Source organism: Bufo gargarizans, chromosome 1, assembly GCF_014858855.1.
Source record: "Bufo gargarizans isolate SCDJY-AF-19 chromosome 1, ASM1485885v1, whole genome shotgun sequence".
NCBI classification, from domain to species: domain Eukaryota; kingdom Metazoa; phylum Chordata; class Amphibia; order Anura; family Bufonidae; genus Bufo; species Bufo gargarizans.
In genome coordinates this window covers 168,502,748-168,519,347 of record NC_058080.1, presented here as the reverse complement: position 1 = coordinate 168,519,347, position 16,600 = coordinate 168,502,748, and the positions used below count along the sequence as shown (strand labels likewise).

The window sequence follows — 16,600 nt, the reverse complement described above, 5'->3', positions numbered from 1 at the left end:
TTAACCATTGAGACAGATGAGTCCAGAAAGGAGCTGTACACATAAACCTGTAAAATACCTTTATCAAATAATTTTAGTAATTTTTTTTATTTAAAATTTTAGATATAATCTATATATATAAAGGAGGACGTATATATATGTGTGTGTGTGTGTGTGTGTGTGTGTGTTCCACGATCACAAAAAAACACAACTATTGATTTCAAGGAAACTTGGTATACGCATCCCTTGCTACCTGGAAAGAAATCTTGTGGGGTCACAGTTCTCTAGCATGTACCATTCCTGAGATATGTTTTAAAAAAATGCAAAAATGGCACATCACATGACCTACATTAGCCAACAGAAGCCTGCAGGTCTTTCTCTTCATATCCCAACTGCCATACACATGGTCACATGTCGCTTATCATCCAATAGAAGCTCGCATTGCCTCACCACAATCAGGTTATGCCACGCCCCCAGGTTATGCCAGGTTATGCCACGCCCCCCCACGCCCCACTCCGCAGCCGACAGGGATTGAAAAAAATGAGGGTAAAAATCTACTTCTGTCTGAGAGTGAGCTGTTAAAAAGGACATCTCTGCGTGAGATATTCCCCAAAAATGTATGAGCCACTAGAAGCCTAGTCACATGACCCTTATCAGCTAATAGACTTTTAAAGGGGCGAGCTGCTATACAGGCTCGCAGGGCCATGCCATCAATCTGGTTAGGCCAAGCCCCCTCTCACTCCGCAGCCAACAGGGATTGAAAAGATTTGGGTAAAAATCAACTTCTGTCAGCTGCATGGGTGGGAGGAAGGGTGACATTCTCCCTGCAGCTCACGCTCAGACAGCACAGTGCTGCTGTCTAAGAGTGAGCTGTTCACTGCGTCACTGCGTGAGATATTCCCAAAAAATGTATTAGCCAATAGAAGCCTGATCACATGACCCATATCAGCCAATAGACTGTTAAAGGGGCAGGTTGCTGTGGAAGTCACTGATAAGGGGGCGGATGCTGTTTAGGCCACTGTTAAAGGGATGGGCACTAAGGGGACAGGGAACTGTGGAGGTCATAGTTAAGGGGAGGGTCTGCTATGGAGGTCAGTGTTAAGGGGCAGGGTGCTGTAGAGGTCACTGTTAAGGGGGCGGGGTGTTGTGGAGGTCACATTTTAAGGGAACAGAGCTCTGTAGAGGTCACTGTTAAGGGGGTGGGTTATTGTGGAAATCACTGTTAACAAGACAGAGTACTGTGGAGGTCACTAATAAAGGGGCAGCTGCTGTGGAGGTCACTGTTAAAGGGGAGGGGACTGTGGATGTTATTGTTAAGGGACAGAATGCTGTGGAGGTCACTGTTAAAGGGGCAGGGTACTGTAGAGGTCACTGTTATAATGGATACTGTAGATATCTTTTAATGACATACACAAACATTAAATGAAATAGATGAAATATACACATGCGAAGCCGGGTCCTTCTGCTAGTGGAGTAATAAAAAAACGTTATAAACAAGTGATTTCTTTGCATGACATAATTACTATAGTAATTCATTAAAAGGATTATCCAACCAACAAAATGCCCCTCATACTGGTTATACTTACCTGCTCCCCGACACCCGCATCGCTCCAAATCCCCGCATGGCCGCCGCTGCATCTCCCGGTTGCGCAGATAAAAACATCCAGAGACAGAGGGTGGAAGGGTCAGCCAATAGCAAGCCGTGACAGAAATGATCCTCCCTAGCATTGGGGTTGATGCTAGGGAGGCTCGTTCCCATCACGGCCTGCTATTGGCTACCCTTCCAAGTCACCGGATGTTTTGATCTGCGTGACTGGGAGATGCAGCAGCGGCAGTGTGGTCATCAGAAGCAACGTGGGTGCTAGGGAGTGGGGTAAGTATAATCTGAATAAGGTGCCCAGTCATTTTGGGGGGGGCATTTTATTGGTTCGATAACCCCTTTAAATTAATTTCTATCTTTGAATCTTATTCCCATTTAATACTTTCTCTTGGTAAAACTTTCATGGCAGAACATGGAACTTCACTATGTATAGCTTTTATCCCAGATTTATTGCACTTGTAGAGATAAGAGTGGTTGTCCAAGTGTTTCATAGGTCATCAGTATCTGACAGGAACGGGTGTGATGCCTGGCACCCCCTGCTGACCACCTGTTTGAAGAGACTGCAGCAGTCTAGTGAGCACTGCAGCCTTTTCCTAGGCCCGTGATATCACATTCATCGGACACGTGTTCTAGGGCTAGGCGCAGCTCAGTCCTATTCAAGTGAATTGAACTGAGCTGCAATACCATGCACAGCCGCTATCCAATGGACACTGCTCTGCTTGGTAAGCTACAAGGAGGTGAGCACCACAGTCTCTTCACACAGCTGATCAGCGGGAGTGCCAGGAGTCAGACCCCCACTGATCAGATATTGATGACCTATCCTGAGGATAGCTCATCAGTGTAAAACACTTAGAAACACGTTAAATACGTGTCAGATGCTTGCGTAGTCATTTGGTTAATTTAATCATTCATTGGTATGACTTTTATTCCATGGGCATTGATGTAAGTCAGCAGGATTTTGGACCTTCTCTCTATCACGTCAATGAGTTTTTCAATCCCTTGACGCCCTCTTTGACTTTCCCAAAATACTTTGTCCAGGAAGAATGACTGGAGGAGTTTTTCTCGGAGTCTGTGACTTTTTAGCACCGAAACAGCTGATTCAGGAAACCTGGAAAACAGAAATGACTAAGATCACGACTAGAAATATGTAAACGTCCTGCATGCTGGACAAACCTATTGGTATTTCATTAAAAGAGGAAACATGATGCTAAGTAAACATTTTTATATCTTAGTTTATCAATAATATTATGTCACACCTACAAAGCATAATATTATAGATTTAAAGGGGATTTTTAGGATTACAAAAAAGGCATACTTTGTTTCTAGAAACAGCACTGATCTTGTCCATGGGCTGTGTCTAGTATTGCTGCCAGTGTCGGACTGGGGTACCTAGGGCCCACCAGTAAAATTTATTTTGGGGGCCCACCGTACGGATACATTCAAATATAATAAATAATCTAACACGTTTTTTATATGAACATAGGCGGGTTGAGGTGCTGTACATTGAATAAATGTATGTAGTGTACAAAATCTAATGTGTTATGTGCCACTTGTGCAGGGGGTGGGAGACTAGGGGCCCACTTTGCCCAGGGGCCCACCGGGGAATTCCCCTGTACCCCTGTGGGCCAGTCCGAGCCTGATTGCTGCTAAGTCCCATTGACCCAAATGGGGACAAGTTGCAATGATAGCAGCCAACCCCAGGCATTCAATTGTAATTCTCTTTTAATGCATGTTTATCCTATGAGATAAAGCTGGGCTAAAGTACTAAATTCTGTTAAAGATTGTCCCTGTAAACAACAGAGCCCTTTTGTTAGACCATGCCAGAAGTGACTTTCCTTGCCAGGGAAACGAACAGAAACAAACATAAACAGCGTAACAGTGATGAGCGGCTCAGAACTGGGGTCCCCAGTAATATTATACTCACTCTTTGATTCCTTCTAACAATTTAAAATCCAAATTATCTTCACTCCTATCAAAATATCCTTTGTTATTAATAAAAACCAAGTGGCGAGGATCATGCTTCCTTTGTACAATGTGTGTCAGGTCAATGTTGCTGAGGTTGTCACATTTTAAATGTAGCCCTTGTTGTACACATTCATCTTCTTTCCGAGGTCTGAAGCCACAACAGTGTTTATCAAGACGATTGTAAACCTGCAGGAACATAGCAAGAATAAAAGTACAATATAAGTATCTTCTTTACAGAGTAAACTCACAATGTTCCTGTCATGGTGTCCTCATGCCTAGATAGACAACATGAGTCCATATGTGGAATGTACCAGAATCCAGAGCTGTTCTAGAGTATCAAAGGTGCGTCATTGTGAATTAATATATGTCCAAAATAGTCAAAGGCTAACGTTTGCATTTACTCTGGGCACTCAAGCCTAAGGCTACGTATAGTCAAAATCAATATGCTGTATATATTGTATATATGGGTATGTCTCTATCTATCGATCTAGCTATCCATCCAACATGTTTCTAGGTCTCTTAACTATCTTAGGCATGAATTAGGATCTAAATCCAGTACATTTTGTCAGAAACAATCAGAAGCGGAATAGTAGCAAAGAGTGACATACAAGTGCTAAGACAAAGTGGGGAAATCTGTATTTTGGATGTAATAACTTTCTAATTGCTCTCTAATACCCTCCAACATCCGGAAATAAAAATGGTATACCCATCATCTTTCATCTCAAGCAGGTAGACATGGAGACAGATCTTGCAGGGACAGCTGGTATGCCGAGACTGTTAGGGTATATGCACATGGCACAAGTTTGCTTCAAAGATATCTGGGATTTTCCCATTCATGTCAATTGAACTGGCAGAAACAGCCCCCATTCACACATATAAAACTGAATATACTGTTGCCACGGAATAGAAAGGCAGTGTTGATGACAGTCTGAAACGTCATTATGAACTTAGCATATGTCAAAATATACCACTGGGTCACTGGGGTTGACAGTGGTTTGACAAAAGGAGTCTCTTCTTTTGGCTTATATGTCTGTATAGATTACATATTCAAAGATACTATAATAATAATAATTTATATTTTATGCAAATACAGTGCACCGTGGGTGGGAAGACTCTGTTTGGTGCACCATCGCTCCGCTGTACTGCTGCCTAGTGCCTCTCCCTCTAGATTTCAGAGCTGGTAGAGACGATACAGGGGAGGCTACATGCCCCGAAAAGAGCAGTCCCACCCACATTGGGGCTGATATGTCAGCCTCAGTCACAACAGAAACTAGCAATAAAAAGAAACCTTATGTCATATCCATGCATAACTTAGCGTGCAGCTATGTCTCAGGCAGATATGTAAATGATTACAGGTGTGGTCTGTTTGGACACTGGGTCTTGCAACAAGAGGGTGTAAATGTGCTTCTCCTGATGCCCTATGAAATAGCTCTCAGAGGCTACTTCTGAGTAGTGTACTTTTTGGTGAGAGATTTTGACTGCTACAGTTATGCCTCTATGATGCACTCAAAGACAGTTATCTCAGTTGACAGACTTTGAGAGGGGGAGCATCATTAGACTGAGAGAAGCAGGATGGTCATTTTGATTAATTGCCCGCCCTCTAGGCCTTTATAACCTAGGTGTTGGAAGCAGTGGCTATATAGGGGCACACATGGTGGTGAATAGCCTCCAGACAGTCCACCAGTAGAGAGAGTCATTTGATCTGCCGACAAGCATGAGCAGCTTCCATGGTTTCGTTGGCCACTATCCAGACACAGGTGATACCTTCTTTACACACCCCTATCTCTGCCCGGACCATTTCCATCTGCTTAGCAGAAGGAAATTTAGTTTTATGGCACCCATTACATGTTCTGCCATTGACAGCCAGCCACCATCATCTTAGTTTGCAGTGGTGCTGCGAACAAGAAACCTGAACTACTATGGACTGGAACCGTATCGTCTTTTGCGACGAATCCAGGTTCTATTTGAGATCCCATAAAGCTCTGGTTCAAGTATGGAGGTCTCGTGGTGAGCGTTTCCGTCCTGTCTTTGCTGTGGAGTGACACACTGCCCCAACTGCTGGCGTGAAAATCTGGGGAGCCATGACATATGACAGTCGGTCACCCCTAGTAGTGATACGAGGAACACTAACAGCTCAGCTATATGTGCAGGACATTTTGCATCCATGTGTTGCCTCTCTTGATATTCACTCATATAAAGTTTCATTCCAACAACTCCTTCTTGGTGCATTATGTTTTTTTGTCAATGAGTGGATTTTTCTGACCTTACCAGAGGCACAAAGTGTGAAAAAAAAAAAAAGACTAAATAAAAACTAAAGGAATAAAAAATAATCACAAGCTGCACTGCATCTTCTAGCCCTGCCCCCAACAATCATAAACTATATATCCCCCTATATCAAAATAATGGAAAATGCACTATTTTCCTTTTTTTTTTACATTTTCCCTGGTATAAATATAAAAAATTTAATAAAATGGCAATTATTTACATAACCAAAAAAAAAAAAAAGGTATGGCTTTCAAAGACACATGTACTGTACTGAAGGAATGGAAAATGCACCTGGTCAGGAAGGGAGGTCTTCAACTGGTTAAACGACTTGTTCAGGTTATTTGTTATAGTGAAATAATGGAGGACTATAATCCTTCGTCTTATCTTAAAAATGAACAAATCAGATCCTATTTAGGACATTCCTCACCTACACACTATTGCAGGAAATTGTCTAAGTTTCCTGCTTATCCAGACACCACCCTGGCATAGCTATGTTTAGCTTGGAGAACATTGAAGTATGATGCCACTGCTAAATATAGGTTTTTAAGCCAGACAGAACAAGGTCTTTTCCGTGATGATGAGGCAGACTGCCACAACCACAAACATTCCCTCATCCACTGTCTGAAGTTAGTCTGCTTTATAAAAGCGACCAGGTTTATTCCAAAGTACTATTATACCCATACCAACACTTATATGATGTTACTATGTTCATTTCAAAGATGCCACACTTGGAATTAATGACCATGCATGGTAATAGGAAGAGAAGCAAGCCTTCCTGCTACCCATTCCAGAGGTACCACCCATGCTTTATTCTGCTACAGATATAGTCCATCGTTGGGTCAGCCTTTTAAACATCCTCTCACCAAGTAGTAGCCTATTTGGTCATGTGTAAAGTTGACATTAGAGTGTGTTCAGGGGTGGATTAAGGGTAACCTGGGCCCCGGGCTCTATGTGAGGTGTGGGCCCCCTTCATCTCAGTACAAACACCACAAACATGGATGCTCCCATAAACATGTTCATCACATACATGGATGCTCCTATATACACATTCACATGTAACACCACAGATAACACAGTGATAACTCTCTGAGTACAGATAATGTAACAAATGTTACCTGCAGTCCTATGTAACACAGCAGATAGCACAGTTATAACTCTCTGAGCGCAGATAATGTAGTAGATGTCACCTGCAGCCCTGTGTAACACCAAAGATAACACAGTGATTACTCTCTGAGTACAGATAATGTAGTAGATGTCACCTTCAGTCCTATCTAATGCCACATACAATGATAATTCTCTGACTACAGATAATGTAGTAGATGTCACCTGCAGTCCTATGTAACACCACAGATACCACAGTGATAACTCTCTGAGTACAGATAATGTAATAAATGTTACCTGCAGTCCTATGTAACACAGCAGATAGCACAGTTATAAATCTCTGAGTACAGATAAAGTAGTAGATGTTACCTGCAGTCCTATGTAACACCACAGATACCACAGTGATAACTCTGAGTACAGATAATGTAATAAATGTTACCTGCAGTCCTATGTAACACTGCAGATAACAGTGATAACTCTCTGAGTACAGATAATGTAGTAGATTCCACCTGCAGTCCTATGTAACGCTTATGATCCATACATCTATAACCATAAAATAACTCTTTAACTGAAATTTATAGTTTTTAATTATCAATTGTATTTATGGCAAAAAAGTTATATACAGTGGAATGCGAAAGTTTGGGCAACCTTGTTAATCGTCATGATTTTCCTGTATAAATCGTTGGTTGTTACGATAAAAAATGTCAGTTAAATATATCATGTAGGAGACACACACAGTGATATTTGAGAAGTGAAATGAAGTTTATTGGATTTACAGAAAGTGTGCTATAATTGTTTAAACAAAATTAGGCAGGTGCATAAATTTGGGCACTGTTGTAATTTTATTGATTCCAAAACCTTTAGAACTAATTATTGGAACTCAAATTGGCCTGGTAAGCTCAGTGACCCCTGACCTACATACACAGGTGAATCCAATTATGAGAAAGAGTATTTAAGGGGGTCAATTGAGAGTTTCCCTCCTCTTTAAATTTTCTCTGAAGAATAGCAACATGGGGGTATCAAAACAACTCTCAAATGACCTGAAGACAAAGATTGTTCACCATCATGGTTTAGGGGAAGGATACAGAAAGCTGTCTCAGAGATTTCGGCTGTCTGTTTCCACAGTTAGGAACATATTGAGGAAATGGAAGACCACAGGCTCAGTTCAAGTTAAGGCTCGAAGTGGCAGACCAAGAAAAATCTCAGATAGACAGAAGCGACGAATGGTGAGAACAGTCAGAGTCAACCCACAGACCAGCACCAAAGACCTACAACATCATCTTGCTGCAGATGGAGTCACTGTGCATTGTTCAACCATTCGGCGCACTTTACACAAGAAGATGCTGTATGCGAAAGTGATGCAGAGGAAGCCTTTTCTCCACCCACAGCACAAAAAGTGCCGCTTGAGGTGGGCTAAAGTACATTTGGACAAGCCAGCTTCATTTTGGAATAAGGTGCTGTGTACTGATGAAACTAAAATTGAGTTATTTGGCCATAACAAGGGGCGTTATGCATGGAGGAAAAAGAACACAGCATTCCAAGAAAAACACCTGCTACCTACAGTAAAATATGGTGGTGGTTCTATCATGCTGTGGGGCTGTGTGGCCAGTGCAGGGACTGAGAATCTTGTCAAAGTTGAGGGACGCATGGATTCCACTCAGTATCAGCAGATTCTGGAGACCAATGTCCAGGAATCAGTGACAAAGCTGAAGCTGCGCTGGGGCTGGATCTTTCAACAAGACAACGACCCTAAACACTGCTCAAAATCCACTAAGGCATTTATGCAGAGGAACAAGTACAACGTTCTGGAATGGCCATCTCAGTCCCCAGACCTGAATATAATTGAAAATCTGTGGTGTGACTTAAAGATAGCTGTTCCTGCTCAGAAGCCATCAAACCTGAATGAACTAAAGATGTTTTGTAAAGAGGAATGGTCCAAAATACCTTCAACCAGAATCCAGACTCTCATTGGAACCTACAGAAAGCGTTCAGAGTCTGTAATTTCTGTGAAAGGAGGATCTATTAAATATTGATTTCATTTCTTTTTTGTGGTGCCCAAATTTATACACCTGCCTAATTTTGTTTAAACAATTATATCACACTTTCTGTAAATCCAATAAACTTCATTTCACTTCTCAAATATAACTGTGTGTGTCTCCTATAAGATATATTTAACTGAAATTTTTATCGAAACAACCAACGATTTATACAGGAAAATCATGACGATTAACAAGGTTGCCCAAACTTTCGCATCCCACTGTATACGCAATTTTACTTAACCGCCTCCGGACCGCCTAACGCAGATGTGCGGTCCGGAGGCGGCAGCCCTGCGCAGAGTGACGCATATACGCGTCATCTCGCGAGAGCCGATATTTCCTGTGAACGCGTGCACACACACTGAAGGTAAGCGAGTGGATCTCCAGCCTGCCAGCGGCGATCGTTCGCTGGCATGCTGGAGATGTGATTTTTTTAACCCCTAACAGGTATATTAGAAGCTGTTTTGATAACAGCGTCTAATATACCTGCTACCTGGTCCTCTGGTGGTCCCTTTTGTTTGGATCGACCACCAGAGGACACAGGTAGCTGTGTAAAGTACCACAAAACACTACACTACACCCCCCCCTGTCACTTATTAACCCCTTATGAACCCCTGTTCACCCATGATCACCCCATATAGACTCCCTGATCACCCCCCTGTCATTGATCACCCCCCTGTCAGGCTCCGTTCAGACGTCCGTATGATTTTTACAGATCCACGGATATATGGATCGGATCCGCAAAACACATACGGACATCTGAATGGAGCCTTTCAGGGGGATGATCAATGACAGGCGGGTGATCACCCATATAGATTCCCTGATCACCCCCTGTCATTGATCACCCCCCTGTCATTGATCACCCCCCTGTAAGGCTCCATTCAGACGTCCGTATGATTTTTACGGATCCACAGATACATGGATCGGATCCGCAAAACACATACGGACGTCTGAATGGAGCCTTACAGGGGGTGATCAATGACAGGCGGGTGATCACCCATATAGATTCCCTGATCACCCCCTGTCATTGATCACCCTCCTGTAAGGCTCCATTCAGACGTCCGTATGCGTTTTGCGGATCCGATCCATGTATCCGTGGATCCGTAAAAATCATACGGACGTCTGAATGGAGCCTTACAGGGGGGTGATCAATGACAGGGGGGTGATCACCCCATATAGACTCCCTGATCACCCCCCTGTCATTGATCACCCCCTGTAAGGCTTCATTCAGACATTTTTTTTGGTCCAAGTTAGCGGAAATAGTTTTTTGGGGTTTTTGTTTTTTCTTACTAAGTCTCATATTCCACTAACTTGTGTCAAAAAATAAAATCTCACATGAACTCACCATACCCCTCACGGAATCCAAATGCGTAAAATTTTTTAGACCTTTATATTCCAGACTTCTTCTCACGCTTTAGGGCCCCTAAAATGCCAGGGCAGTATAAATACCCCACATGTGACCCCATTTCGGAAAGAAGACACCCCAAGGTATTCCATGAGGGGCATATTGAGTCCATGAAAGATTGAAATTTTTGTCCCAAGTTAGCGGAAAGGGAGACTTTGTGAGAAAATACAAAACAAAAATCAATTTCCGCTAACTTGAGCCAAAAAAAAAAATTCTATGAACTCGCCATGCCCCTCATTGAATACCTTGGGGTGTCTTCTTTCAAAATGGGGTCACATGTGGGGTATTTATACTGCCCTGGCTTTTTAGGGGCCCGAAAGCGTGAGAAGAAGTCTGGGATCCAAATGTCTAAAAATGCCCTCCTAAAAGGAATTTGGGCCGCTTTGCGCATCTAGGCTGCAAAAAAGTGTCACACATCTGGTATCGCCGTACTCAAATTTTACACATTTTGATTTCAAACTACTTAGCACACATTAGGGCCCCCCTGTCACAAGTTAGCGGAAAATGATGATTTTATTTTTCATTTTATTTTTCTTACAAAGTCTCATATTCCGCTAACTTGTGACAAAAAATAAAAAATTCTAGGAACTCGCCATGCTCCTCACGGAATACCTTGGGGTGTCTTCTTTCCAAAATGGGGTCACTTGTGGCGTAGTTATACTGCCCTGGCAATTTAGGGGCCCAAATGTGTGAGAAGTACTTTGCAATCAAAATGTGTAAAAAATGGCCTGCGAAATCCGAAAGGTGCTCTTTGGAATGTGTGCCCCTTTGCCCACCTTGGCTGCAAAAAAGTGTCACACATGTGGTATCGCCGTACTCAGGAGAAGTTGGGCAATGTGTTTTGGGGTGTCATTTTACATATACCCATGCTGGGTGAGATAAATATCTTGGTCAAATGCCAACTTTGTATAACAAAATTGGAAAAGTTGTCTTTTGCCAAGATATTTATCTCACCCAGCATGGGTATATGTAAAATGATACCCCAAAACACATTCCCCAACTTCTCCTGAGTACGGCGATACCAGATGTGTGACACTTTTTTGCAGCTTAGGTGGGCAAAGGGACCCACATTCCAAAGTGCACCTTTCGGATTTCACCGGTCATTTTTTACAGATTTTGATTGCAAACTACTTCTCACACATCTGGGCCCCTAAATTGCCAGGGCAGTATAACTACCCCACAAGTGACCCCATTTTGGAAAGAAGACACCTCAGGGTATTCCGTGAGGGGCATGGCGAGTTCCTAGAATTTTTTGTCGCAAGTTAGTGGAATATGAGACTTTGTAAGAAAAAAAAAAAAATCATCATTTTCCGCTAACTTGTGACAAAAAATAAAAAGTTCTATGAACTCACTATGCCCATCAGCGAATACCTTAGGGTGTCTACTTTCCGAAATGGGGTCATTTGTGGGGGTTTTCTACTGTCTGGGCATTGTAGAACCTCAGGAAACATGACAGGTGCTCAGAAAGTCAGAGCTGCTTCAAAAAGCGGAAATTCACATTTTTGTACCATAGTTTGTAAACGCTATAACTTTTACCCAACCCATTTTTTTTTTTTTGCCCAAACATTTTTTTTTATCAAAGACATGTAGAACAATAAATTTAGTGAAAAATGTATATATGGATGTCGTTTTTTTGCAAAATTTTACAGCTGAAAGTGAAAAATGTAATTTTTTTGCAAAAAAATCTTTAAATTTCGATTAATAACAAAAAAAGTAAAAATGTCAGCAGCAATGAAATACCACTAAATGAAAGCTCTATTAGTGAGAAGAAAAGGAGGTAAAATTAATTTGGGTGGTAAGTTGCATGACCGAGCAATAAACGGTGAAAGTAGTGTAGTGCAAAAGTGTAAAAAGTGGCCTGGTCATTAAGGGGGTTTCAGCTAGCGGGGTTGAAGTGGTTAAGGGCTATACACAGATCAGAAAGAAATCCATTGCCAAAGCTAAAAGGGAGTCCTCAATACATGCCACACATTACACCTCTCCATCTCAGGAAAGAAAGCCCCCACCATCAGCATCACCACTATATTACTTTATCCCGGCAGACAAGGCCGGCAGGAGGAGATCAAGGCTGGCCTGGCCCTGTCAATAAAGAGTAGAAGGGAGTGGAAAGAGGTGGGCGAACAGAGCCTCTATGAGCAGTTGTAACCCCCCCTCCTGCTCCTAGAGGCTAATTAGCATATTATAAAAGTTATAATTGCACAAAAACGGGGCACACTGAAAAAAATAGAATAGCAGAGGTAAATTCAGGTGACATTTGCACATGTATAATGTCAGCTTGTTTAATAGTGAAAAGTGTGGTGACAGAAACCCTTTAACCACCTCCCGACCGCCTAACGCACCGATGCGTCCGGGAGGTGGTTGATTTGTTCCTCCTGGACGCATCGGCGCGTCATCTCGCGAGACGCGAGATTACGTCACAGCCGGCCCGCGCATGCGCATCGCGGGCCGGCATTTCGCAGCAGAGTATTTCGTCAGCAACCTGCCGGCCACGATCATTGGCTGGCAGGTTGCTGATTTTTTAAAAATCCAATCAGCAGCCATTTAACCCATCATATTAGTAAATATGATGGGGTTATATGGCTGCTGTGCTCCTCTGCTCCTTCTTTTGGTCGGTTGGTTCCAGCAGAGGAGCAGAGGAGCACACATCACTGTGAGTACCCACTACACCACACTTAGCCCCCAGATCACCCCTATTAACCCTTTGATCACCCCTTCTTGCCCCTGTCAATCACTAGTGAAAGGAAAAAAGTGATCAGTGCAAACTGTCACTTTTTTTTTCCACTGGTATTGACCGTTAGGTTTTAGGTATAGTTTAGGCCCCTTGGTTAGGTAGTTTAGGGATCGGTTAGCGCCCAGCCCACCGCACCGCAGTCCGTTATTCGCTGATTAGCGTATCGCTAATCAACATTTGTACTTTTATAGTATCTGGAAGTGATCAAAACTGATCACGGTCAGATCTATAATTGTATTAGTGTCACTTTAGTTCTCCCACCACCCAAAACGCAGTGTTTGCCCGATCAGGCCTGATCGGTCACCCACACGTGCGTTCGCCCACGCCCGCCCCACCGCAGTGACAAAAAAAAATTTTTTTTTGATCGCTGCACATTCACTTTACACGCACTGCGGCGATAAAAAAATCAGTTTTGATATTTTTTATCAACCGCAGCAGACTCCGGTACTTCGCTAGCCTCCCATTTGTAAGACAGGCTTGCTTTTTTTTTCTTGGGTAGTCTCAGGGAATACCCCTAAATTTAGTTGCCCACATGTCAAACAGGGGGTATTCCTCTGAAGAGGCCTACAGGCTTCTGACCCAGTCGGATGAGGAGTGGGAACCCTCATCTGATGAATCCAGCGGGTCAGAATACGAACCTGTAGAAAGCAGTGGCTCTCTGAACCAAAGTTCGGACGAGGAGGCTGAGGTCCCTGATAGCAGCAGGCGTACCCGGCCCCGTGTCGCTAGACCGCAGGTTGCGCAGGATCCGCTTCAAGAGCAGCAGAGTGGGGCTGGTGCTGTCGGATTACGTGGTGAGGCATACACCAGCAGCCCAGCCCTTCCTGGACCTAGTACCAGCACTGCCGTAGAACATGGTGAAGTAGCGAGCACCAGAAGGGCAGTTGAAGCTGGTACGGTGGCACGTGCAGTAGTGACCCCGTCGCAGCCACCGCAAAGACGTGCCCGTAGAGCCCCTAGAATCCCAGAGGTGCTGGCAAACCCTGATTGGCAGTCCCCAACTTCAGCCGCACCTGTAGTTCCCCCTTTCACCGCCCAGTCTGGAGTTCGGGTTGAGACAGCTCAGATCGGTTCGGCCCTGGGATTTTTTGAGCTGTTCTTGACTGCGGAGCTCTTAGACTTAGTTGTGGCAGAGACAAACCGGTATGCCACACAATTTATAACCGCTAACCAGGGAAGCTTTTATGCCCAGCCTTTCCGGTGGAAACCAGTCCAAGTTTCCGAAATTAAAACTTTTTTGAGCCTCCTCCTCAACATGGGTCTAACTAAAAAGCATGAATTGCGGTCATATTGGTCCACGAACCCGATTCATCACATGCCCATGTTCTCTGCTGCTATGTCCAGGACACGATTTGAGACCATCCTGCGTTTTATGCACTTTAGTGATAACAGCACCTCCCGTCCCAGAGGCCACCCTGCTTTTGACCGGCTCCACAAAATTCGGCCCCTTATAGACCATTTCAACCTGAAATTTGCAGATATGTATACCCCAGAGCAAAACATCTGCGTAGACGAGTCCCTTATACATTTTACCGGGCGCCTTGGCTTCAAACAATACATCCCAAGCAAGCGCGCCCGGTATGGGGTCAAATTGTATAAGCTCTGTGAAAGGGCCACAGGCTATACACACAAATTTCGTGTCTATGAGGGAAAAGATCAGACCCTGGAGCCGGTCGGTTGCCCTGACTACCTGGGGAGCAGTGGGAAGACAGTCTGGGACTTGGTGTCACCCTTATTCGGCAAGGGGTACCATCTTTATGTGGACAATTTTTACACAAGTGTGGCCCTCTTTAGGCATTTGTTTCTAGAACGGATTGGCGCCTGTGGTACCGCGCGAACTAGTCGCGCGGGCTTCCCCCAACGGCTCGTTAGCACCCGTCTTGCAAGGGGGCAGAGGGCCGCACTGTGTAACGAAGAACTGCTCGCGGTGAAATGGAGAGACAAGCGTGACGTTTACATGCTCTCCTCCATTCACGCAGACACGACAATACAAATTGAGCGAGCAACCCGTGTCATTGAAAAGCCCCTCTCAGTCCACGACTATAACCTTCACATGGGAGGGGTGGACTTCAATGACCAGATGTTGTCTCCCTATTTAGTTTCCCGCAGAACCAGACGCTGGTATAAGAAGGTGTCTGTATATTTTATTCAATTGGCTCTGTACAATAGTTTTGTTCTCTACAGTAAGGCTGGGAGAACTGGATCCTTCCTCAAATTTCAGGAAGAGATCATCGAGAACCTCCTGTATCCAGGAGGTTCCGTGGCCCCATCCACCAGTGTAGTTAGCCGTCTACACGAGCGACATTTCCCCAATGTCGTTGCTGGTACCTCAACCCACCCGTCACCCCGAAAAAGATGTCGTGTCTGTAGCAGGAGTGGAATAAGGCGTGACACCCGCTATTTCTGTCCTGACTGTCCTGACCACCCTGCCCTATGCTTAGGGGAGTGTTTCTGGAAGTACCACACACAGGTACACCTAGCATAGAGATCATCTCACCAGGACAGGCACACAGGGCTATTAGGGCCCATTCACTCACAGCTGCTGCAAACGTCTCCTTTCACATGGGACAAAGTGCATAACGCACTTCGCCACATCTTTGGGCGATTTGCGCTTTGCACATTGACCCATGGGGAAGGAGAGGTTTGTTCTATAAAGGTAAAAAAAAACAAAAAAAAAAAAAACACCAGTAAGCAAACACGTTAATGTTTAGTTCAAAAAGTTAAAGTTTATATGTTCTGTTCCAAAGTTAATAAAATTATTGCGTTGTGGCCTGGTTTTTTCTTTTTCTTTTTTTACCTTCCAGGTGGACCAACCGATCTACTAGCTGCAGCACCGATGTGCATTCTGACAGAAGCATTGCGCTGCTGTCAGATTACACGCAAGTCGGTGTATGCGGCGCTGCAAGACGAGATTTTCTCCTCTGCAGTGACAGATACGTTTGCCAAGGCATACGAGCTGAGGAGGAGGCGGCGTTCCTATGCTTTGGCAAACACTTTGTATGTAAAAAAAAATAAAATAAAAAATCCTGGCAATGATTTATTCATCCACATCGATTGATGCGAATGGAGAAATTTGGTTTCCCAGGCCATACGAGCTAAGTGGGTATGGATGTTGGGCGGAGCTCCTATGTCCTGGCAGACGTCTTTCCCCTCCTTTTTTTTTTTTGGGCAGAGATTTTTTCATCCACATTGATCGATGTGAATGAAGAAATCTGTGCCGTTCATTTTTTTCTTTCAGCCCAGAGGCTGAACGGAAAAAAAAATCTCATTACCTGTATGCTCAATATAAGGAGAATAGCAGAAACTCCTAATGCTGGCCATACATGTAATGATTGCGGAGACCCTCAAATGCCAGGGCAGTACAAACACCCCACAACTGACCCCATTTTGGAAAGAAGACACCCCAAGGTATTTGCTGAGGGGCATATTGAGTCCATGAAAGATTTCAATTTTTGTCCTAAGTTAGCGGAAAGTGAGACTTTGTGAGAAAAAACAAAAAAGAAATCAATTTCCGCTAA

General features: G+C 43.8%; 1 protein-coding gene across 1 annotated transcript in view; it reads right to left on the bottom strand.

Annotated features, from left to right (window-relative positions):
- Positions 1 to 1,796: 1,796 nt before the first annotated feature.
- Positions 1,797 to 16,600, bottom strand: part of GASK1B (golgi associated kinase 1B) — a 62,322-nt gene continuing 47,518 nt past the window's right edge. The window contains exons 3-4 of the mRNA XM_044300069.1: positions 3,504 to 3,730; positions 1,797 to 2,687 (exon numbers count right to left, since the gene is read on the bottom strand). Of these exons, the coding sequence (XP_044156004.1) occupies positions 2,480 to 2,687; positions 3,504 to 3,730 (435 nt within the window). The 3' untranslated portion in view covers positions 1,797 to 2,479. The remainder of the gene's footprint in view (positions 2,688 to 3,503; positions 3,731 to 16,600) is intronic.